Source organism: Hyposmocoma kahamanoa, unplaced genomic scaffold (assembly GCF_003589595.1).
Source record: "Hyposmocoma kahamanoa isolate Upper Pololo Valley unplaced genomic scaffold, ASM358959v1 220, whole genome shotgun sequence".
Lineage (NCBI taxonomy): Eukaryota > Metazoa > Arthropoda > Insecta > Lepidoptera > Cosmopterigidae > Hyposmocoma > Hyposmocoma kahamanoa.
The window spans coordinates 1,531,095-1,558,175 of NW_020653740.1; the positions used below are offsets into that span (position 1 = coordinate 1,531,095).

Consider the following 27,081-nt stretch of genomic DNA (forward strand, 5'->3'; position numbering starts at 1 on the left):
ACCTCAACATTATATCTATATACTGAATCATCATCATATATAATTTTTGTTCTCTCTAATTTTAGCCACATCATATTAAAATAAAAAACATATATTGAAATAAAACTTCAGAATGTATCGAATTTCTTCTTTAAATTCACTCATCATGCCAGGCAGAAAAACAAAAGAAAAATGGCGGGAATCGGGTTTTATTTTTTTATTTTATTTTTTAAAATCTAATCCTTCTGATGGTATCAAAAACAGCCAGGTACATACTGTGCAGCCAAAGAGATTTTAATACAACTTTACACCAATGAAATACGAAAGAACTTTTTCCCCAACCTATTACAACAAATTATATTTATATAATTTTACGCTTTGTGCACAAATGTGTGCAAGCGTAAGTTAAAAAATTTAATTGTTCGTGAAAAATCGCGTTATCTGAGTAAAATAATCTCGTAATCCACTGCGTATTTACTATTCACGGTAAAGATTCCTGTCTAATCGAGTGGTTACATCAAGCACTGACACGTGTTCTCATGACATATGATTATTTCTCCCCTTTTCTCTCGTTTCGAGATTTATTTCTCTACCGAAAAGGATTGATAAAGGTTTTTACTGGGTACGTGCCAGGAATCAGTTGTTTAATCTGTTATTGAAGTTGGAATTTGTTTTAAGGAGGTTTCTTGCTACTCTACTCGTAATTTCTACAAATGAATAATTAACTTCGAGGCAAGGTTTAATTCGATTTTGATATTGTTAAGAGTAATTAGGCGTGGCGGTGGGTGACGCGAAGCAGCGGCGTGATGAGTGACACATTGCGCACATTTCGTTAAACTCGTGCATGTGTAAGATCACGAGCGTGTCGCCGGCAAATTAGCAATTACCCCCGACCGATTGCGCGCAATTAGCATGCCCGAGCTTTCATTTCCGTCAGTCATGTCTGCGAGGGGTTAACACCCTCTAGATCCTCACCTGTTGTTTTTAGCACGTAATTTTCAGCATCACAAGCGAACAAAGGCATTCACTTGAAGAAAACATCAGCCTTCCAATGAAACTGTACATGAACGAACCGCCTTTTATATGCAAATATTGTTCAAGACGCATATTGAGCTTCATTTTGCTTCACAACGACGTTAACAACGATTTTATTTTCTTGTCTTGTATAACGGCTTTGTTAACCGAGTCGGAGAACAGTTTAAATTGGTTCGCGAACAGGGTGTAGCGTGTTACGCCCCGTGCCGCGTTTTAAACGGCCTGTACGCCGGCGCGGGACTACACGACGCGAAGCCACGCCGAATATTAAAAGAGTGTGTTTAATGAACACATTTTATACCCTTCACAGAATATTACCGCCTTCTGTAAGAAATCGTCTGTTTGATTGAAGGATGATCTTCTAAGAACGTGAGTCCGTCATCCGTAGTGTAGAAGCACTCGAGACAACTTGAAATGTGCGCTGTCATTTATATTGTTAATGTTACAATATTAATTTTATTTAAGCAGGAAAGGTTTGTTTGTAAGCTATCCAAGGGATACGAAATGTCTTTATCGTGTTAATTGCGAGCCGTCTCTGGCTTCCGGCGGCTCTTTATGCCTTAAATTGAAACATTGTTACGTGCCCTAAGGTCTGCATCCGAAGCGGGATCTTATCCGATGTCCATAACCTTGCGTAAAATTTTTCCTGAAACGTACCTACCTGTAACTAAGACCTCAAACGCTATGTGAAGTACACATATGTATCTACATGTCACCGTCAAAGTAACTTTTGTCTGTGAACAAAGTAGCACAAGGAAGCTTTTTCGTTGCATGTTTTTTTAGTGATTGTGCTAAAATTCTGGATGCAAAGCTTGTTATTGACGGGATTTTTAATAGCAATTCGGCGGGTGTTTTCCTGCGAAATTGCAGTGTTCATTCACGGCATGACTCCAGTAGTAAACCCCCATTTTGGTACCTATTCTGTACTTTTAACTTTGCGTAGTATGCGATACACTTTGTTGGCAAATGATATTTGCATTTTTTATGAAAAACAAAAAATTCAAAACAAATGTACATAATCTAGGTAAATGAAGAAGTGGCGCAATGCCATTGCCAAATAAACATTGGACTCGTGAGTAATAAAGGCCGAAATTTATGTGAGGGTCGTAAACTCGGACACTCATGCGATGGGGCTCGCCAGAGCGCCCACCTGTAGCACAGTTATGTGCATCTCTCAAGACGCCTTAAGACATTCTCTAAGCGTTTCTACGTGGAAAGACTTAAATAGATCCATTAGTGAGTTTATCCTGAACCGCTGCGCAGTATCACTCAGACTTCTACGTCTTTAAATAAACATCAAATTGTAAGGAAAATTTCTTTATTTACCATCACGACGGAGAAGACGTCAAACACACGTTCCATACGACTTTGCCTTCGGTTTATTTGTATCGCTCTACGACTTGCTCGAATATATATGTATATTTATATCGATATCTTGAATTCATTTCCAAATAGATGATATTAGTTTTATTCTCACCGCTATGATTTGTATTTAAACTTCCTAACCATGTACATTTACACAGAAATAAGGTTTCACAGAATTTCAAATAACCAATTAGGACGGCATTAGTTGCCTTGTCAAGAATTCTCGAGCAATCGCAGATATTCCAGTAGGCAATTAGTGTAAATTGGCTGTTTAACATTATCAAACTACTTCGGTTTGCTCGAATAGGCCTATTAAATTGCAAATGATGAGGCCTGGGCTTAGTATTATGTGCAAGTCGTTATCGAACACCAGTGCACAAGGGCGTACAATATTCAAGAATTCAAATCAAAATCTTGTTTTCGACATAAGGAAAAACAATAACTACGTTCTTTCTTTTACAAAAATTCACGAACGACAGATGTAGCTTTTCCTTTTCCAGTTTCAAAAATTTCCTTTTTTATTAGGTACTACATTGTTGAATCGTCGTAGGAAATTCATTTGTCTGAAAATACGAGTACCTTTGGGCCGGGTGTGACTTAAAGCAGACCAGCAGCGGGGGCACATATAATATTCATTAATATTAATAAAGTACTATATGTACAATTTGATTACTTTTTAAATCGAAGGGTTGGAAGTGTTCTTCGTTTCAGTTTATGTGGCTACCGTACTCATATAAGTAATTATATACTATGTAGACGTATTCCACGGGGTGTGCCTTCCTACCTTCTGTAATGAGTGAAACGCGTTCATTTGTGCCTATGTTTTGCAAAACTGATACAACCTCAGTTTTTTGAAGTACGTACATACTATTGTATTTGTATGCATAATATATATGATTTTTGTCTTATAAGCATACGTATCTATAAGCTAATACAAACATTTTTAATACAAATTAAATTACTTTGAGGCCAAGTTATTACTAATGACGTATTCCACCTTTAAAAAAAATCACGTATCGTAATGTTTGAGTTAGAACACTTTATTGCTTCTTTATTTCGTAAAGCGCATTTAAATCAATTACTATCTTATAATAATATGTCCTCCGTTGAATAATTACCAATCAGTTACTCTACACAAATAAACAAGAATAGAAATGAAAGCAGAAGCATTATACGGCAAGAAAATTACATTCCGTTTTCTAAAAAAGGTTTCCCATGAAGATGAATGACGGGGCTTTCAAAGATTCAGTAAACGCGAATCAAGGAAGTCACATCTGGGATTTTGTCGCACATATTAAGTGCTGGAATTGTGCTACTTCTATCAAAGGAAATAGGTACTTCTACCTTTGTACATATGTAACTACATAAGCAAGTTGTTGTATCACTTTAACTGGATAATTTGCACTTTTACTTAAATTATCTACTTAATTAAATAATCAATATTGTATTTATTAAGGATTTTTAGATTCTTTTGTATTACGCCCTCACTGGCATGATAATGTTTATGTCGTTAGGACATAAGTATATGAAACCCTTAGACTATGGAAACCAATTCCATCCTCTAAGATAAAACCAAATAAATACTGTTTTAACCTGGTTGTAACTCAAAGGTGTGGAATTGAGAAAACGCAATTACATTTTTTTTTCTGAACGGATCTTATTGCGAATAATGTGATGTAATTTTCAAATCGTGTTTTTGCAATACCACAATTTAGAGTTACGACAGTATTTGTTTTGTGTGTGATGTGACAACGTTACTGTATTTTTATCATTACATAATGATGAAACATCGGTTACACTAGGCATTAACTTTTTCACAATGAACAAAAAATTGATTTTAGCCATATTGATTTTTCACTAAAGTCATAAAACTACTTGCTTAATTATTTCATTAATCATGATGTTTTTAATATCATGCTATTAAGTTTTTTTTGTAAAAAATACGTCTATCGTTTGCTATTATTATTGATATAAAGGTGGAAAAACAAAGAAAAATATACATAGAACCATACCTCATTTGTTACAATGGATCTCCTTGGCCCGCTATAGTAAGAAAATCACCACAAAAAATAAGTGCGTGCCTTATTGTAACGAAAAGGAAACAAAATTTAAGCTAATATAAAATTCATTTACGAATTTGAATAAATCGACTAAATTCATAAAAGCATTAATCAATCAGTGACTTATATAATATTCCAATGTCCAAATGCGAAATTATGACTGTAAAGTTGATTTATATTAAAATTCTCTTTTTATATAAAACGATTCATAATTCGGCTACAAATGTTTATAGCAACACGAACGCAGCACATATTGTACCTATCACCGACAAGACTAATTACATAAAATAGTACTTATATTGTACCATTATATATATAAAGCTACAAGTTTAGACTCACTTAGAAAAATAAAACGCATGCTTCCCGATATGGTAGAAAAAAGACATTTATACCGTTGTACGCGGATAGACTCCAAGGCAAAGAATCAAATATGAAAAGACCTGAATGTGGAAAATGTAAACGAGTGATCAACGGCTTGCAAAAACTATAATATATGGGGGGATCATTTGTGCATTTTTAAGAGATACACTCTGGTCAAATTCCGCGGGAAGTAAAAAATATTCGAAATTCAAATAAACAAGATGACTGCCATACAAATTTCAAAGCCTCCTATCACGGAAACTATTAGAGATAGGTAGGAGGTGCTTGAAGAAATGTCATAGAGGGTAACACTGGTGAACTGCCTGGGTTAAAAAAAATCAAGATGGCGATTTCACAATGGCGGCCGAAGAAAAATTTTGCTTCGATCCGGCTGAAAATTAGCATGCTAGGGTCTTTAGAAGTCCTTAATCATAATTTGGGGTCAAAAATTTATTTTCGCCTTTTTTTAATATGGCTGCCATATAAGTGTTTTTTCTGAAAAATAGCTGCCGAATGAGATTTGCTCTGATTCGACTGAAAATTGGCATGTAAAAGCCACTAGAAATGCCAATGCCGGTAATAATTTGTCTCAAAATTTGTTTTTCGCCATTTTCAAATATGGCCGTCATAGAAGCGTTCGTTGGCGGCAGAAAAAAAATTGCTGATCCCTTTGAAAATTGGCATATAGGGGTCTCTAGGAGTGCTTGATAATAATTTGCGATAAAAATCGGTTTTTCGCCATTTTTCAATATGGTTGCCATAGAAGTGTTTTTTGGCGGCAGATGAAAATTTACTCTAATTCGATTAAAAATCGGCATGTGAAGGAGTCTCTATGGGTGTTTAATAATAACTTCCGGTCAAAATTAATTTTTCGCCATTTTTCAGTATGGCTGCTTTACAAACTTTTTTAGCGGATGATAAAATTTTGCTCTAATTCTACTGAAAATCGCCATGAGGTGTTCTTTATGGGTGTTTAATAATAATTTGAAGTCAAAATTTACTTTTTGCTATTTATCAATGTAGCCGCCATTAAAGAAAGTCATAAGTGCCGAGGTGTAGCGAAGGGCGAAGCGTCCGCACGCCATGCCACCTTACGTAGGTAGTTAGTATACGGGAACTAGATTTCACAATTGTTCAAAATGTAAGGCATATTTCCCGATGTAGTGGAAATAATATATTATTTACTTATACAACTTATAGCGTTGTTGTATCTCCACCGTCTCTCTGTTAGATTCTTTTTTATTGGAAACTATGCCAAAAAGAGAAGTATTTAGGGAAAAAATGCCAGACAATCACTTCAAATTTCTAGTCTCAAACTAGGGAATTTCCTGGACTATGAGTACCAGAGCAACGATAATTTAAAACCATGACCGACTTAAAAATGTTTTTTTCATAAATTGACTCAAATAAGGGATCGAATGGAACTTTCTCATCAAGCGCCCATAGTACTAATCATTGTGCCGCCGAAGCGCATAAGCACACGCCATCATGTGAAAGCGACCAGAGTCGCAGGCCGAGCCCGACCCCACCGTAGGTGGGGTATAGGGCTCGTATAGTATAAAGGTAGATAGTGTACTGACTGTGAATAGAAATCATTCACATCACACATTTCATCATCTTACATTAAATATATTCAATTACTTTGCTATGGCAGCACATCCGTGTTAATTGTGTTATTGGTTTCAAAATTGTGTCTACGCAAAATATTATATGAGAGCGGCAATAGAATAAATAAAATAAAGAAAAATCGTAATTCTAGAGATTTATAGACGGAGATGTATTTTATTCTTTTTCTCATTCAACCATGGCTATAAGTCTAGCTTGCTGCCCTTTGTAAAGTCGCACAGATCCCTGGCTTTCCGCTCGTCGGTTGGCTTTACGTTACTAAATACGTATAGCAGTAGTAAATAGCTTACTTAAAGCAGCTACTTTATAATGCTCCAACAATAGCAATAAGAACTATTTTGTAACTACATCACTTTGGGTAAATTCGTAAACCTCGTAACCTCCAATAATGTGAACTTTTAGATAGGCGAAAAAATAGAATTACTAGAAATAATTATATGATAATCTATGAGTGCTGTGATGATGACGTTTATGTACATAACGAAATATAAAAGTTTGATAAAGTGCCGCTAAACGTAAGTAGACGTGAACACGGGTTCTGTGTTGATGAGAAGTACGTGACATGCAAAGACAGTGACAGCTCATATAAGTAGTAATTTTCATGTCGCCGGCTGGAGAACAAATATTTCCGCTACGAACGGTATGTACGGGTACATTTTTTTATAATATCAAGTGACGGGACGAACAAGTTGTGCGCCTTTTCCATCCTCTAAGGCCTGATGGTAAGCTACACGCCTGTCATTCAACGTTCCATTTCCGTTTACTCAACCACCGCGTCGCTTCCGGCGAGTAATGACATTCGAGTTGTGAGTATAAGTTCGTTCGTAAGTTTTCAAAAATTAAAAAACTTATTAAAATGAACTTTCAAATATTAACAAATTATTTATTTCCTAAATAAAGAGATCGAAAATAAATTCTTCGAGATTCGACGCTACATCAATCTATTATCTGCCATTGCCGAATGGTTATCATGCCGAACTGTCACGCAGAGTTCCTGGGTTCGATTCCCGTAGCCGGGAGAAATTATTTCTCCCGGCTTTAATATTTATTTTTCTCGTGAGTTTGGGTGTAATTTGTGGTTGCCTAAGTGTGTCCATGATACCCGCGATACAAGGTTTCCCTAGTGCGGGGCTATGAGTGTGTGCGTTATTATTATTATTAAAAAAAATAAAATAAATAATTATAATAAACTAGTGGAATAATTTCACAAAAAAATAATTGAATGTCAATTCAATAAAAATTTAAATAAAATAACATTATCATAATTTGTAAAGATAACTTTAAAGATACAATAATTCTTCCAAAGCAATCAAACGCTACATGGTTATACCTACATATAGAACTCTGGCGTCCATCGAAAGTATTTTGTGTAGCGCATAAACACTACCTACCTAATTTTTAGAAAAAAAACACATGAGAATGTAAAGGTCAAATGCAGAAGAAACACCTGTGTTGGATGAATGAGCAATTACAAAATAATCTTTTACCTTTCTGTGAGTAGGTTTACAAATACTTAGATACATAAGTTAGTATGTACAAACAATGGACTGATCCGGTGCTACTTGAATGCTCTTTTGGTATACAACGACACGCGAACATCTAACAATTCATTCTAAAAGGTTGACCGTCGAGAGCAACTTGGCCACCCGAGATTTCCTTCCTTTACCCATTTCACTTATCGATATGATCGGTGGAAATTGCAGTGACATAACAACTACCTACCCAACTACCTTTAGGTTTTGCAAATTGATTTATTTGGTATTACATACCATTATAATATTGCATTAATTAACATTCCTTTGTCAGGGTAAAAATTTCAGCGGCGAACAAGGCATTTTAGAAGAAATCTGACTTCTAAATACAACAGCTTATGGTAATTCCATTGCTGAACAAAGACATTGAAGAGCTGCAATATATTGATTCGTGGAAATAACCTACAAGTAGGTTGTATTCAAAACTGGAAGCTATGTGATGACTGATGAGTGACCACATGGTGACCACGGTATTTTAAAAAATAGGTTCTTATAATATTCCTATTATATTATAAATACCTAGTCAATAAGCTACCTCTTAGTGTTTAACGTGAATATGGGCGGTGCCGATTTAAAATAAGGTAAACTATAATCATATCTTCAGAGAATGGATGGCATTCTGATACGTATCGATCGTACACGCGAATAGCCGTTACCCACACTTCTCTTGTATGCACCGATTACATACGAATATAAAAATGGTTAGATTTACGTAGTAATGTATTATAATAGGTACGTGCTCACATTTTTATTAATATTATTTTTTATATTTAAAAAAGCGAAATATTAATTAATACTGCCCTATTTGAATCTACAATTTTTGTACGTTCCTTTTATCATCTACATTTTTAGATGTAGTTTATCTTCTACTCGATTAAACGATGTGAATTGGAACGTAAATAATCCATAGGCAAAAAGACTATCAAGTGTTGCTAATTGTTTTTAATGTTTGTTTTCAAATTTCTAAAGTGCATAAATTTATTATTTAAATCCATGAAAAAAAATGATACAGCCTATTCTTCTCTCGTCCAATGTACATTTTCTGCCATTGTACCTAAAATCAATTTGAAGGACGCGACAGTGCTGCGCAAACTCGAAATCGTTGGCTAGTGCGACAGCAATACGGGCGCGGTAGCTCTAAGCTGCAACAGCGCATGCGTCGTTCTATAGACCACAGACAATTTTTCATCTGGCAAATTCCGATTTTTGTAGGTTATGTTTTATTGGTCATTTGTCAAAATTTATGTAAAATATTTTCGTGGAGTTTGTTCTGATAATGGAGTTGACGTGAAATAATAGCTTACGTTGCATTGTGAGCGAGTAGCTGGTGTCCGTTGTTTAGTAAACCTAATATTATGTTTACTTGGTTCGTAATGGCTGTGTAATCTCTAGTGCTGCTTGCCATTGAGATGAGACGTGAACACGAAAGTCGATACGCACTTTTGCTTTGAACTATCTTTTACTTAAACTTTTCCTACGAAACTTCAATTAGTGCAATTGTATTCAAATAAAATTCTAAAATCGGCAAGATGACGATGAGTCAATTGTCAGTAATCAAACTGTACAATACAGTTGTGGACGATGTGATATCAAGCGTAAGGGACTGTTTCCTTGACGATGGAGTTGACGAACAGGTACTTCAAGAGCTCAAATCGTTATGGAAAACGAAACTGCAGTCGAGTGGGGCCATGGACCCGCCGCAACCCGAACCAACGATGCCTCCACCACCAGTGCTGCAGAACTTCCAAAAAACAAACGGTAATAATGTTTTACCCAAAAGAAATGATGCTCATCTTGCGCAACAAAGTTCCAGCCAAAACTCGGGCGTAGAACATGGCGCACCAGCAAATATGCAAGGGTCACATCCACATCCAATAATGGACCCAAACAACAAGGTGCCTGTGCAATTGACACTGCCAGCTCAGCCTGGTGTTCCCGGGTCACAGCCTCGATCATTTACTATTCAAATTCCTGCTTCTGCTCTGAATGGCAATAAGCTGCACCAGGTTCTTACAGGACCCATCATCAATGCCACAATATCACTGCCCCAGCCATTAGCTGCAACACTTCTTCAGCAACACATAAACTCTGCTCTAGCTGGACAACAAAGTGAATTTGATGGTGGCGGGGGTGGCCGCAGTGGTGCAGCTCCGTTCTCTTTAGACGGAGCATTAGATTCTTCTGATGATGAAGGTTCTAATGTTGGGGATGGCTCAGAAGATGGAGCAGGAGATGATGATGAGGATGATGAATCTCCCGATGAAAGAGCTGAAGAAGAGGAAGAGGAGAGAGATGACAGTGGCGGTGCGGAGGAGGAACCTCTTAATTCTGGTGACGATGTTTCGGATGAGGAGCCAGGTGACATGTTTGACACTGATAATGTTGTTGTATGCCAGTATGACAAGATTACACGCAGCCGGAATAAGTGGAAGTTCTACCTAAAAGATGGTATTATGAATCTGTCCGGAAAGGATTACGTCTTTCAAAAAGCAAATGGTGATGCAGAGTGGTGAATCATTTGTCCACTGCTGTAGATAATGTTGTGTTTTCAAAGACATTGCTTTGATGTGTCTGGACTGCAAAATATAGGCACCATTCTGGGGATATTGAGAATTGATATCTCAATTCTATTAACAACATGTACACAATATTGACTTTAGTCTGGATTTAATTAATTGTGAAATGTGAATTATTTATGTTCAAAGTGCAATTAATTGCTGTACTGTATTATTTATGATATGTTTCATATATTCATATATTGCAAGATTGGTAAGCAGAGTAGATAAAAGGTTTAATCTATTTGCTATGGTAACATTGTCCATATCTGCTGTATTCACTACTATACTTCCCTCTTTCTGCCAATCCGAGTTAGTTATTGTAATGTTTTGGTAAAAGAAAGTAAGTCATTGTAATTAACACATTTATGTGTAAGGACACTGTTGTGTTTATTATGCATGTAACATTTTCTAATTTGACCACGTCCTTAATGAGAATGTCATATTGAAGTTTTACGATAAAATGTCAGTAATTTCAGATTAAAGTCAATGTTTGTAATGATGACTTATGGAAACTCATTGAGGAATACCAAATTGATGGTGTCAGTTCAATGAAATAGTAATAATCGTTGATATATGAGCTTGGATGTTAGTTATAATAAATCTAATATGTATGTTATAAACTCATGTAATTGCTATTTTAGCTTCACTAAACCATATAACATGCATCCCAAGTACATAGTATGATAATAGCAAATCTTAACCTACACATCTCTAGTGCCATAAAACTGGAATATGCCTTATATAAGAATCACTTGTATAATTTTTCAAAACATGTTTGTCATACATATTTATCGAGTCTTTATAATATAAAAAAATATCTGTGTATTTCTTATGCATAACCCACATATATGGTAAAATATTTATAATATGACGCCAGGTGATCATATTGTCACCTCACTTTTTATTTTTATGGCTCCATCAATATGAGAACTGATGATTTTGCCAATGTCACAGTTGAAAGAAAAAAAAACGAAACAAAAAAAAAATTTTCGCTAAGCTCTAATAGGACATTAACCGGTGTTGGTAAGTTGGACTACGGGAGTACTCAGTTGAGAACAATGAAAGATATATTGATTGACAGTTGTTCCATAGTGAATAAAATGACATCACTAGTTTCCTAAATAAGAACTATAATATTACAAAAATGTTTAATAGGGAACCTGGTTATGATATAAATTTAAAATATTCTAATACCTTTCATTAAATATGTATAATTAGTTTGTACAAAAATATTATTATATTTCAATTTATTATATTTATAGTAAATGTATGAGAATAGTTAAAGCTAAGATTTGGTTTGAATGACAGTTCTCCATTAAAACAGTAGTAAGGCACTTTACACAGGACTCAACAGATTTTGGTGTCAGTTGAATGTATTTTAATGTCTTATGTTGATGCAATAATCTGCCTGGAGACACTTAACGGTTACAGTCTTTATATCGATAATCATTTTAGTGAAGCTGAATAGCAGGAAATTACAGTGTACAGTGATATGTGAGCCCAAATTTAAAATGTGTAGTGGTCTACAAAGATGGTCTCACTTAGTTTTCCAATACAATCTGTTATTTGTCTTAGGGATATGAATTTTATAATGTATAGGTAATTAATTTAAAATTATTTCTTTTATTGTTATTTCCCACTGAAGATTTCAGATCACTGGTTTCTCCTTTCTTGATTGATATGTTTAGTTTTTCAATTCTCGCTGTATTATGATGTTTGTGCAGATAACATATGTATTTCATTCTTTAAAAATAAAATGTCTCAAAAATGTCTTTTCTGCACAAATAATTTATCGGTGAACACTTTTGTCACTAAGTTATTTAATATTGTGATATGAACAGTGAATGTTGTTTATTTTTAGACTGAGTGAAACAAAGCCAGTTCAAAATTTGATACGTATGACATATCTAGTGTGAAAACCTAAACTGGCTAGATTAACTTTGGTGTACAATACTGCAGTTTAACTACTTAGTTACTTCTCAGTTTTAAGTTACTTATGGTTTGTTTTAATCCCTTAATGGTGGAAAAGTTTGACAGAAATTGTAACTATAAATAAAAAATTTTGCAAGACAGTGTTTTTATTCTAATATGTTACAAATTTGTTCAGTGCATGATCAGCATTTTATTATAAGCATTTAATTTTCAAAAAAAATTCTACTCCAATGGAATCTACAACTAAATCTGCCTTATTTACCAGTACAATAGTAAGTTGGAAAGTACGTACGCTCAATTTGCTATTTCCATTATTGCGAACCATTGACAAATCAGTATTCAACGACTTTCTACAGTCATTGATTTTTATTACTGGATTCTGTAACAGTGGTAGCGCGAGACGTGCAAGTATCGGGAATGGATTCGGGTGTCGTGTCGGCATAATGTCAGTTTATAATGATTCAAAATTTTTGTTTCGCTATATTATTATAAAATGTAATCACAATTATCCATGTTCTAGTTCATAGAAGCACCTATTTATTCAGTGCCTAGTTAGGCGTATATACAACCCATTAGTACGTTCATACAGTTTGCTTATGTTTAGGTTATTAAAGTTATTGTATGCACTGTCGCACATTCGTAATCACGATTGGTGGACCTCTCAATAGATAAGAATTTTTTTATCAGTGAATAACGCTTTTGACAGTGCAGTAACGATTTAAGATATGATTTTTATAGCATAACTTCGATAAAAACAGTTATACTTTCTAGTTAATACGTTTACATAATTATTAGGTACAAAGTTTTGGGGTCCGAAAATAAACATTTTAAGAAGTGCATAAAATATATAGGTATAGGTAATGTTGGCGTCTGTAAGGCTATGAACTCATGCAGTTCGCGAATCGATGTTCTCTCTAGTCTCGTATTAAAAATAATCATAAACTCTATTCGTCGCGATCTTTGTTGTATACCTAGACCAAGATAAAGTGTTGGTACGAGATAAATATACGTAGAACTTTGTAGAGAGAGCGAGCCATATGCAATTATTCACTGTAATCCGGCGCAGCGGGCCGCGCAAGATAGCCAGTAATCGACTTACTCGCACGATTTAATATTACACTCAATGTCTTGGTAAAATGTTTACCTACGTAATTTACTTCTCTCGCTTTGTTCGAGGCACGGGCAAGGCTGCCTTCAGACTAGGCATGCGGAAATAACGCTTTATAGATATTGAATAAGGTTAATATTATTCTTGAGCGCAGAATATTCGCTCAAAAAATCTCTACCTGAAGGTTTTTTCAACATCAATAATTATGTAAATTTTTAAGTAGAAATACTTCTTGTTGTTATTTTCGCTTTTTATTAATATTTTAGCTACTATTTACATTTATATTCGTAACAACATATAAACTACTATATTTCTTATTGAAGAAGTTGACGTAAAATGTTTACTAAAATACGCTTGTTCTGCATGTTTAAAATATTTATGTAGGTAGGTACGTACCTCAATTTATACCTATAAAATATTATAAAGTTTTTAACTAACTTTATACATGACGAAATCGAATGAAGCCGAATAACTCTTCGCCTTGTATGCGACAGTATCCATCTAGATACAGGGTATCGATTTCGTCTGCGGATGCAATTTCTCGCCTCGCGAATACAGAGAGCTGACTCAATTTCAATGACTTATTTTCATATTTTACTTCCTAAACCAAATGTCGTGAGGAGTAATCTAGTTCTATTGGTATTCCACCACATTTACGTAAGGAAAGCTATAATACTCTATACGTAGCATATGTTTGTAGTCAACTATTTAAGAAGTCACTTTTCAAATTCATTTATCTGTTTATTTTCAACGTTATAAGTTACATACCCAGTCAAAATGTACTAAAAGCACCTAAAATTACCGCTAACTATATCTTCTCATATCGTATTAAAATATTTCTTACCGTTCCTTTGTATTTATGCCTACGAGCATCTCTACAAAGCCAGTAAGTTTCATATCCTTTAGCACAAAGGTTTGCGGCTTTGAGCGTATAATATATTATCTACCATTTAAGAATTCATGACCATCTAGTGTACTTACTTCTAGATAATCTAGTAAGTAGTAAAGTAAGAGATAAGTGTTTGGAATTATGCAAGGACGGATTTTAAATAAGTAACTCCAACTGTAACTTTAATTGAGCAAGCAAGTGAAAGAAAAAAAAATCACTAATAATCGTGTTAGATGAGATAGGTTATTGTTAAGGTAATTTCTTATTTACCCTTGTCATGAAAACTGTTCCAATATATAAAATAATAATAAAAAAATCTAGGTATCTAGTAACTTCATGTAAATTTAGAATACCTAACTCTCTGCCGTACTTGTTTACTCTCCTTTGTAATCGAAGGCATTATTTAACTTATTTATGGTCTCCTGTTCGCAAGCCATGTATTGTATAAAAAAGAAGACGATAAGCTGAACAAAGTAGTAACCTGTTGAATGCTTATAGCTCTGTTCATTTCCACTCAGCTTTTCCGACAGAGCGGTCGGGGCTTCGAACGCTGCTCTATCAAGCTCTACCATACATCCCCTATTTATTTTCCACACCTACGCTGACTGTATGAATCAATTACCGCGGGTTCTTCAAACTAGCAATTTAGTGTTTCATTAGTTTATATTAAAATATATCTCTTCTTTGTTACAGATGAACTACTAGGACCTAAAAGAAGTCGTGGGGTAAATTTGTGCAAAATGTCGAGTTTTGGAGGTACGGTTCTGATCCCTGACTGAAGCGGTAGACGTATTGTGTCGACTTCTTATGTGATTCAGTGATGTATAGTGATCATGTGAGTGTGTGAATAGCAGACAATAAAAGCCACCATGTTGCCTACTAATGTTATGTCCTTCATGAAGAAGGTAAGTTTAAACATTCATATGCTTTTGCGAAAATATCGAAGCACATTTATTCACAGTATTTTTAGAGTTAAGTTGGTTTGGTTGTATTTGCAAATCGATAAAAAATTGATTCATTGAAACAATTGATTTTGTCTGAGAAGTGAAAAGGTATTTTCGCAAAATTCATCCTGCTTGTTATAGATTTACCTTGTTTATTGTTGATTTGTAATAGAGTTACCTTACAAGATGTTGTCCAAATAAAACTAATGCTACGTATTCTATGAGATTTAAACGATTTAACTGCTTTATAATGTAATAAAATATACAAAGCGTCTAATTCCAAGGGACACATTGATAATTACTTTTGAAATAGGGCGTAATTCTGTTTCAGCAAACAAGCAAAAAGGAGAGCCACTCATTAATACAATTGTTTAATAAATTTATACTAAGGCTGCATTATACCTTAAATGTACTCAAGCGCGGGCCGCTGTTTTGATTTTTTTATCCGCGCCTTTATTAATTCCCTGCGGAGCAGCCCATATTCTAAAGCTTAGTATAATGTTTAAAGCAGTACCTGTATGTGAAAACGTCGTGCTACAAAACATACAAAATCTTTTCAAACCTTTTGATTAACAAAAGATTTCTTGAAATTATTAATTCCATTTTTGAGTTACGAATACGTGTATATATAACAAACAGCTCAGGGCGAATTATAACGGCACAAAGCGAAGCTTACAGCTTTCTACTTTTCTTGCAATTTCAGGCTTTTAACTCAGACAAATAAGAAACAATTGTGCGCCACTTTTTATTTCAACACCAGCGGTTGGAGACGGTGCAACCAATTATGAGACCAAAAGCAGTTTCATAACATTTTTATGAAACGACATTTTAATTTAATTTAGCTCTCCCATCTTAATATCTCCGGCGACTTACCTCGGACGCATAAAATTTATTAAAACACTGCAATGCAAAACAACTTTTTATTTAAATTTGAAACTGTGTATTTTTTTACGGCCTCCGTGGTCAAGTGGCTTGCACACCGGTTTTCATGGTGTCGCCATCTCTGACGGCCCAGGTTTGATCCCCGGCCAGGTCAGTGTAGAAAATTTACTTTTCTATATTGTCTCGGGTCTCTACCCGAGTGTTTGTGGTACCATCGTTGTTTCCTATATCCATAACGCAAGTTTTACAAGGTTAGTTTTCAAAGGTTACTTTGAGATTAGAGCAATCGTATGTGATATGCCTAATATTTATTTATTTATTTAAAAAAAAAGGGTTCGAAGTATCAATGACACGAGTATAGCTGTGTTTTTGAAATAGATATAACTAAATAAAAGAATGAGTCTTGATTCGGTGCGAGCAAGATTCGGTGTCACAGCTGCACGTGTTACATAATGGGCAAATGCAAAACAGTTTTCGCATTAATAATGCCTTCGTGAATTCCGTATCGTTCCACTTTTCCGCAAGTGCTTATCTGGAAGGCAGGTGAGTGTCGGGCGCGGCACGGTAGCGGGCGGCGCTCACTAGTGTTTTCACGAGATGAATTAACGCTCCGCCGAGCGGAAACATCTTTCTTTCTCATCAAAACAATATTTTTTCACGGCTTCACGCCCGCCAACGAGATTCCATAAAACAAAACATTTAACTTTCCACATATGTACGTTTACAGGTGGTGCGAGCTTTTTCTACTATTTCCACTAAGGTACCTACAGCAAACTGTTTGTGATATAACCCTAGGTATTATTATAATGTATGTAGATTATATACTAAATACAGAATAACACAATACACATACACCGTTTCAGTAGTTTTAAAAATCTATTAACCATGCCATAGAAGAACTAATGTACAAAGTTTAAGCAAATCATACAAATACAAAAGTACACTGAGTAAGATCAACCCCAACACGATAAATGACAAAATATTAGTCAGACTAGGCAAATATCTAGGTGCATTTGCAATTGTAATTTCACTAAACTTACCTTTCTGGAAGTTTCCAATCCACCGTAAATAGTATGATTAATTTGTCAACTTCATAAAGTGGCTCAACTCTAAGCATCTTCCAGTAGGGCTAGCACGACAGGGCACGACTATCGCGGGAGCGACAGAGTCGCTCTCGTGGAAGTAGCGCCCTGTCGTGCCAACCCTACAGAAGTCTATTAATTACATTTTTTAATAGTTCATTATGACAGTACCATAGAGGTAATGCTTACCATTGTGGTACAAGGATTTGTCAATTGGCATAAGGTACTCGCCGATTGTTGCTAGTAGGCCTAGCAGCCGACAGGGCGCAACTTGCGCGGGAACGACATAAAGCGCGGGATCTCTATACGAGAACAGTAAAGCTAGCACGATTGGGCGCGACTTGCGCGACACCCATAGATAATAGCAATATCTCGCGCTACTATGTCGCTCTCGCGCAAGTCGCGCCCTATCGTGCTAGCCCTACAGCAGTATCTCACGCTTTATGTCGCTCTCGAATGATTCGTCGAGCGGGAAGGCTCCGTTCGTGCACTCCATACTAGAAACTCAACATTCAGAACAATGTTGGATGTATGATTTTTAAAACATACAATTCAAATGGTATCACTATATATCAGGTACAATCTGCCTCTTTAATTTCCTTAGTTTCTTCTTGCATAAATAATGGGTACAAAGTAACAATTTATGATAATGAACTAAAAATGCTTTTTAAAATGATTTTTATAAAAGTGCATATTGAATTCAGTCATTTTTTTATTTAATGTAATGGCTAGGAAGGTTCAGTAAAGTAGCTCTATCCACATCGCTAAATAAATAACACTCACTTTTAAGTCCGTTTATCAGAAATTTAACTTTCTAGAGTTTTTACTTTTTAATAAGATGATAAATATTTGCATATCTTACGTTAAGTCGGGCAAACCATATTTGCACACTCTTCGCAACCCATTAAATTAAATTAAAATTAAATTTGACAAAAAATCTCCATTGAAATGAATAAAAATAGACCTTGTTTATGAGATGGATTTTGTGGCATCACCACCCAGAAGATAATTTATGAAGGAAAACACAATTTAACGCTTGAGGAAAATACTTTTGCCAAATTGTTTTTGTTTTGATATACCTTGATGAGTACTCCTTTAAGCTACATAATAGTATATTTTTTATTTTGCATAACAATAATATCTAACAATTATCGATTAAACAGTCCATAGCTTTTTGTCGACTCATTACATGGGTACGAGTATTATATAATATTTTCTAATGTGCAGACAATCATACCTATTGATTAGCAGTATACATTGTCAATTTCTATGGAATAAAGAGTCAATAATGTAGTAAATTTTGCAACTACTCATGTACAATAACGCTGTTACTAAAGGTTTCCCTTTTCCGACGAAACTAAGTTACTTTGTAAAGGGAAGACCCGCAGATCCCTGGGGCTGTGTGAATAAAGGGTTACAAGGGTTATAAATTAGAGTCGGCAATTACTTGCAGGTGGTTCAGTGCAACAGTGTCGCAATATATAAATAACGGCTTTTTCCGTGCTTCCCGCGTTGCCAGTTCGTATCGATTTTCCTATTTAATCCCCTCTTTATGTGATTGGTGACCTCGGTAGAGGTCAATAAGGAAATTGTATTCTTTGAGTAAAGCGTTTTATAGAGGTAGTCTCATGAGCATTACACGTCATTATTATGCACTATTGGAAGTTAATATGTAATAGTTGTAGTTGTAATATATAATATGTTAATTTAGTTATAATGATAAAAGCAATGCGATTGCGATTTTTCCAACCGTGCCAATATAATTAATTACTCATCTCAATACAAAATTTCCAAAAACATGGAACGTTTGCGAAACCTTGCTATTTTAATAAGCTTAAAATAAACAGAAGGTAATACAGAGCTTATTCAATTCCTTTCAAATTTGCAGGACTTTTTCGCAAATAAGTATTGGCTGAAAATGGGGAGTTAGTCAGAAAGTGCGGGAGTGGCGGGAATCGAGTGGTGGCCGCTGAAAGGGGCCCGAGTTTGCAATGATGGCGTCCCACTTTAACGGTTCTATTAACACATAGAAGCCACTCGCGTCTAGGTGAAATTATTAAAGCGTGCATTTTAAACGCAACGCTTTCAACTCGGAGCCACATGCATGCAATTTTGCACAAAAGCTTATTCAAATAGGTAGATACTTCTTTTATTACGTATTTTCCCTGATCACATGTCACATGGTTGTTTCTTCGCCTTTCACTTCAGTTATCTTTCACAACAGTAAAACTGTTATATGTACCCACATATGGATGAAAATCAACGATGAACTCGTTTTATTTACGGAATAATTCATGATAAAATTTATGTTTATATATATTATCTAAATAACCACCAAATATAAGGTCAGATGGGGTAAGAGGAACACCGGGGGAGGAGAAACTAAAATCCATAATACCTAAAGTATAGCGTTTGGCACTATAGTCTCTCAGTCGATGAAACAGACAAACAAATTAGTTTTAACGGTTATAAAGAGATGTCGCTTCGATGTACCAAATTTGAGAGAGAGAGAAAAAAAATTGACAGTTGTATAGTCTGAAAACACGAGATGGGCGCGCAATTTTTTCTTTGCTGCATCTTGGTGACAAAAAGTGCTAGAGATTATTTTTATACAAAAACACGTAGAGAAAACGATAAATTTTCCTTTTTATTAGTTATTTCAGTGCAAAAACAGAGAACAAATAGTAAAGAGAACGGGCACTCTCCGCCCCTCCATGGCTTTAGATACCGCACCACACCGCACGCACCATCATTTTACGTTACTATTTATAATGGTCGTGAATTGTGCTGTGTACGGCTGTTTATCATCATTTTCCGAAAGATGAAACGAAATAGGTAAGTAAAAAAAACTTATATCTGAGACTAATTCAGTTATTGTTTTCTTAATTTATTTACTGCAGAGAAATATATGTGTGTATAAAAAATACAGATTTATTATATCAATATAATGAGGAGCCATGACTTCGTGAGCTAGTAGACAAGGGTTCTCGAATTTTCAATTCATATTGCCGATAAATATTACGTAAGTAGCGAATATACCTAATCATTAACTAAGTATTGATGATCAACTTGGACACGCAATTTCAAATACTTTGGTTACCTTCTTTAAAAGTACATGTCCAAAATATAACATTTTAAGTGCTTTTAATATATTTTTCAAATAAATCTTCAATATTACTCTAGTTAGTGAGTTAATGAAAAATATGACATTATATCGATATAAATACATAATAGACATGTTAATTAGTAGGATTCTAGATTCCATTAATATAATCATAGATAATAGATTCGCGTTATTTTCGCTATGTTGCCGCTTTGATCACGTAACGTAATAGTGCAAGAAAGCGATGGGCAACTCTGCCACTTCAGGCACACATTAGCGCGTGTGCAGATAGCGCACGCGCATAAATAATTTTCGACCGTTGTATAAAGTGTCCGGGGTGTGCCAAAAACAACAAATTATAATCAAAATTCTAACTGTCAAAAAGATTGTTGAGGTAAGAGGGTCTAGTATTTATGGGGTAAGAGAAACATAATGTTCCTCTTTCCCCGTGTCATGGGTGACAAACTTTTTGATGAATTGTCATAATGGAATATTGTCATATTCGAACAAACAGAACTTTATATCCATATATATTATTGTATACCGATACATATATACTTTTAAATTAAGTTAAATTTTAGAGACTTCGTCTACATGACGTTAATTTCTGACGAATGTTACAATAATTACACCACTGCAATTTTATGTGTAAACAATCACACATCTTAAGGTAGTTTTTAAAACCAGCAGTAAAATTCTAGTAGCACATTTTTTTTCATCAGGGATTTTTAGAAAAAATAATATTTTAGTCCATGACAAAAAAAATTTTAGGCTCTAAAATAATGACGTAATCTAAGCACAAACGCACGACACCCTACTTCTTTACCAAATTTCAATTGATTTAGTGAAACGGTTTTCAAAGTAGAGTGGTTATGGTGACTAGAGAAGATAATATAATAAAAAATAAATTTTGTTAGAAGTATAAATTTATTTGTGGACCAAACATTGTTTTTCTATTATGACGGTGTTTAAAAAATACTTAAGTTACTTAATGTGTTGATTTGTAAACGAGTGGTTAAAATGTGCCTTTATTATGCTTTGTACTAAAAAATTATAACAGGTTCACTTTTCTTTAATTTGCCAACCCTGACCTTAACATGTATGTTCCTCTTGCCCCAAAATTAATTTTTCACTTTTTTTTTAACAATACGTTATTTCAATGGTTTTAAGATCAAATTCGATTGAAATAGTTTTACTTAGAACTTAACTACGGATATATTTAAATATATATTATATTGATATGAAATACGATGACAGTTCCTCTTACCCCATTTTTTAGGGGAAGCGAAACGTTAGCCCAACCCGAACGTTTTTGTCAGATACATCGTAAGTATTAATTTTAGCGTAACGATTGTTAAAAACGTGGAAAGCTGTTAAACTAGGGCAAGATTAGAGTATTTCGAAATTCGTATAAGACATTTATTCCTCCTAGAGCTCATAACATTTGTCTCGAAATAAAGTATGTTTCTCTTACCCCACCTGACCTTACCTATACTGATATCAAAGGTGGAATGCATCGGTGTACGTGCTGCTAATCTAAATATCTACAAAGACTATCGTAACCAAATGGTTCGGATCTTTTCAGGTTGATGAGGAACAAATAAATTATGGAGTTCCTCAGAGTAGCATACTATGTCCTACCCTATTTTTGATATACATCAATGACTTATACCAACAGAAGCTGACTAATTGTGACGATCTTGCCTATGTTGATGTACCCTATTCCAATAACCACCAAATATGATATAACTATGTACCTATATTGTCTATGTTGCGCTGTTGGCGTATGGCAAATATTGGACTGCTAAATTCCAAGCTGAGAATAGTCTACGCACTGAAATGAAATGGTTGACTGTTAATTTGCTTACTATTAACCTTGATATAAACTAAATTCTTACGTTGCATGTGCCAAACTTACCAGAATAACTTCAACTGCCAATGTTATGACTTGTAATTGAATCCCTCACATCAGGTATCTCTAAGTCATAACCTAACCTCCGGTTAAAAAACCGACCTCGAAAGTCATTCATTCCCGTATTTTGCCACCCTTAGAGGTAGAATATTTTCTTGAAATTTAAATGGGACCACATATGAGGTACCTTCTTTCCAACAAAAACAGAATCATCAAAATTGGTTCACAAATGGCGGAGTTATATATTTTTTTGTATATACATACAAAAAAACATGCGAATTGAGAACATCCTCCTTTTTTTGAAGTTTTGAAGTCGGTTAAAAAATCTCTTATCAAATACCACTAGATCTGTTAACAATAAGGAATGTATTGCATAGTTCTACTAACAATTACTTTGTTCAAAGAATTACAAATTATTGAATACTTGTCATATATAATGATCTGAATGTTGACAAAAATAATTTATCTAAATTAACATTTAAAAAGAAAGCGAAAAAGAAATTGTTACCGCGAATCTCAGATGACACTAGCTTTGTACTATTGATTCTGATATGTCTATATGAGTGTATTTTATAACGTTCGATAGGTAAGGTAGGCGTGTACGAGTATATATGTTTATTGTTTATTGTGAGAATGTGTCTCCGCCAATAAACTGCTTTGCAGTTTGGCGGGCTTTAAATTTGTAGGCAAGTGTATTATATGTAATAAACGATTTATTTAAACATAAAAAAGATAGATAGAGAAACTTACTGTTCTCTGCTGACTCTTATAATTTTCACGAGGCTTATACTGCTCTAGGCCAATCCATTTTGGCGTACTGCATACCGATATGGGGAGGAACGTATCAGACTCTCATGCCTTCATTTTAGAAAGCACACAGGGCTGTACTGAAAATTATATGTTTCAAGCGTTGAGATTATCCAACTACAAAACTCTACATGGAATGTGGAGAATCGACTGTTCGTCAACTATTTATTCTCTGACTCGACTTGACTCGATGTAGACACTCCGAATTGGTTTGTAATAGAATAACAGCTATTAATCGTTCAGGGGCTCTAGTCTCTCCACGTGTTGTGTGTAGGACAGCATTTGCCCAAAGACAATATATTGCTGTGAATGCCAGATTATATAATTCGGTTAACATAAATTATTGGTACATACTTAAAATCAACAAAATGGTTACTAACTCAGAACTATGAACAATTTGAAGAATTGTTAAATTAAATTAAGTAATGTGGATTTTATTGAATATCATCATGTTTCCACTACCATGATATTCATATATGTTTTTATGAAATAACTCCACTAGTTTCTTATAATTACGTATACAAAGATTGGAAACAAAGGAAAATTACTTCGACTTGGCGGGACTCGAGTCCGCGACTGGGCTAAACCAGGGCCACCCCTTTACCAACTGAGCTACTAGATCAAATCGGTATTTGTATTTTTAAGTATTGTACACTTTTAAAGAAATAAATTATTATACTATTACTTCTGATCAGAACGTAAAATAAATGCTTCGAACGAAAATATTTGCCAGTTGCTTTATAAAACTTTATCAGGCCAATTTCCTTTTCTTCACATTCGATGAAACCGATGAGATCAAATGAAGCGCCTGGTACATAAATGTTTTATGGATATTTTTCCTTTTTAAATGCTAATTCATCGCAAGGTGAGAACACTTCAGCCGATGGAAACAGGAGAGCATTAAAAGGGTCCTCTCAGACACCACCTTATTTTATCTGTGTTCATTAATTTTGTATTCCTTATTTATCGTAAACTTAATCGTTGTCATTGAGGCTATAGTTTTTGTTGATTTAACTAATTTCAAGGAAAAAAGAAATTAACATCTATTGTATTATTTTTGCAGTATTTATTTATTTTCTATTACTTTTCAATATATTTATTAATGTTAAGGACATACAGAAAGCTGTTCGACGTAGCCGTAGACGTATTTTGCTTATTGATAGAGCCACGTCTACGCAACTGCGGTATTTATAAATTAAAAAAATTCTCAAATCTAAAAATATAAAAACCACTTTTGCGGTAGCTACTTAACAATGTCCACTTACTAAAACAACATTTGTAAAATGTTTAAGGAAAATAATTTTTAAGACAATCTGTTGAAGGATATTTTTCGGTAATTATAATTTTGGTAATCACCAGAAAAATGTAGTTTTGATGTTGTGTTGTCACGAACACAGTCATTCAAGATTTATGACAATAGATAAAACTTTGCCCAACAGGACAGCGTCATATAAGCGTAGTTTCGTGTTATAGTATGGTGGTTCGATTCTAATGTGGTAATTGATATATTTACCGGTAATACTGTCAACTGAGGTAGTAAACACAGATATATAATTTTCTAATAGTACTACTGGGAGTTGATAACACTAAGTTAACTACACTAAGTGTTTGCGCACTATGTCTGATTCCTATAATTCCGAATCCGAAAAATGATGGTCCGAAATGTCACAGGCGTCCGAATGTCATTTTATTTTCAGGTGTACAAGCTACATATATTCGTATTTTATGGGATTCGAATCGGACTTAGCACACAAGCGACATCCGAAGTGGGTCCGAATTTTCTAGATTTGTTTGGAACGAATACGAATTGTATGCAGTGCGCCAACGCGCTTAGTAGTAATAAGGGCAATAATGGGTTCATACATTTTTATGTTGTAAAAACTTTTATACACCTGTTTATTGTTGTTTTGCCGTCCTGATTGATGAGTACATTTTTTTGTTATGAAATAGCAAATAAATCAGATAATAAATAAAATACATTATCTTACTATTATAACCTGTTTATTTTCTGTTATAAGTACATTGTTTACTGTTTTATTCGTGCATTAGTGTCAAAGTCGTATAGCGCCTGGTTTACAGTCAGTTGATTTCGTATATAGAGACACAAACGAATAATAATATTTCTATGCCTTACTTTCTCAAACTCGTATCTTGTATAAAGAGTGATTATCAGGAGACGACAAAACTTTAGAATTTCTTATCCAGGGTGTTAATTTGGAAGCAATACTTTAAGAATAGGTACAAGCCAGTGTGTGAATATGAAGGAAATGTGATGTGAAATCAGCCTGCAAAATTTCAGTAACTTTGTGCTTTAAGATACGAGTTTGTGAAAGTAAAGCGACGATTTGTACTCATGAACTCAGTAGGGTACCAAAGTACAGTATATAGATATCGTTGAGTACTAATATATTCTTCTTCTTCAAGTGCCTCTCCATTATTGAAGGTCAGCAGTCAATTTTCTATATTTTTCTTTGTCCAGGGCTAGCCTGAACATTTGTTCCACGGTCTTGATGCCGGTGCACTCGATATTACGAAGCCTTGACATTTTCCTTCTTCCAACCTTCCGCTTCCCAGCTACTTTGCCCATCATTATAGTGTGCTATAGGTGATATCTGTCAAGTCGCAGTACATGACCCAAACACGCAACCTTCCGCTGCTTGACAGTGGGTACCAACTCCACCTTCTTCGCCATACGTTTAAGGACCTCAACATTCGTGACTTTGTCCGTCCAACTGATGCGGAGCATTCTACGATAGCACCACATTTCGAAAGCTTTGAGGTCTTCTTTTATGGTCCATGATTCGCATCCATAAAGAACGACTGGCCAGATGTAGCACTGCAAGAGCCTATTGCGGAGTTCAATAGATAGCTGCCGGCTGCTTAAAACTTTCCTCATTGTTTCAAAGGATGCCCGGGCAACTTCTATACGCACACAGATCTCGGTATTCTCTCTTTCCCAGGAGTCTGTTAGCCACGATCCAAGGTATTTATATTTTTGGACGCTCTCCAGACTGTTAGTTCCGACCACGTTTCGACCAGTAAGGTCGACTTAGGTTTGGGTCCACACGTGAGAGCCATGTACTTAGTCTTGGATACATTCAAGTTGAGTCCCATTTTTCTGCTGCTTTCGTATACTCGGGAGACAATTTCTTGGAGGCCTTCTTGAGTGGAAGCTATTAGGACAGTATCATCAGCATACCGTAGGTTATTAATCATCTCACCGTTGACGACGAGTCCTGCCTCTACGTTTTCCAGAGCTTCTTGTATAATTGCTTCCGAGTACAAATTGAAGATAAGTGGGGATACAATGCATCCCTGTCGTACGCCTCGCTGACTTTGTATGGCTTCCGTTTCTTCTCCATCTACTCTTACTGACGCTGTTTGCCTCAAATACAAGTTTTGGATCAAGCGTATGTCCTGGATGTCTAAACCAGCATCCTCAAGATGTCGAATAAGCTTCTCGTGTTGAACACGATCGAAGGCTTTCTCGTAGTCAATGAAGCAAAGGAACACGTCTTGCTGCACATCTCTGCACTTTTGAATGAGAACATTAAGGGCAAATTGTGCCTCTCGCGTACCCATACTGCACGAAAACCAAACTGGCTTTCTTTTAGCCGATCTTCGCATTTGGCTCTTATGCGGTTATGAATTGTGGCTAAAAAAGTGTTTAAAGTATGGCTCATGAGACTTATGGTACGAATTACTAACTAATAAGGAGGTCAATATCTAATATATAAACTTTACTACTCTGAGTCAATAGATTTGACTTTTCTCATATGCAGTATCTCGAGTAATATTGACATTTTGAAGACAAGCTGTGGCATCATTTCCTAGACAATTTTTCCGTAAAAATACAATAAGTATTCAGTGAATTTATTATCATCACCTTCGTTAGCGTGTGAGATAT

At 35.0% G+C, this 27,081-nt stretch overlaps 2 protein-coding genes across 2 annotated transcripts in view; both read left to right on the plus strand.

Annotated features, from left to right (window-relative positions):
* Positions 1 to 27,081, plus strand: part of LOC113228047 (regulating synaptic membrane exocytosis protein 1) — a 145,552-nt gene that overhangs the window by 62,777 nt on the left and 55,694 nt on the right. Inside the window, exon 3 of the mRNA XM_026461186.1 lies at positions 15,138 to 15,349. Coding sequence (XP_026316971.1) covers positions 15,314 to 15,349 — 36 coding nt within the window. The 5' untranslated portion in view covers positions 15,138 to 15,313. The remainder of the gene's footprint in view (positions 1 to 15,137; positions 15,350 to 27,081) is intronic.
* Positions 9,271 to 11,372, plus strand: LOC113227852 (transcription initiation factor IIA subunit 1). Its single transcript, XM_026460915.1, has one exon. The coding sequence runs from the start codon at positions 9,487 to 9,489 to the stop codon at positions 10,468 to 10,470; it is 984 nt and encodes a 327-aa protein (XP_026316700.1). The 5' UTR covers positions 9,271 to 9,486; the 3' UTR covers positions 10,471 to 11,372.

Coding starts and splice junctions, on each gene's coding strand:
- LOC113227852 (XM_026460915.1), top strand. CDS start 9,487: ATGACGATGAGTCAATTGTCAGTAATCAAACTGTACAATACAGTTGTG.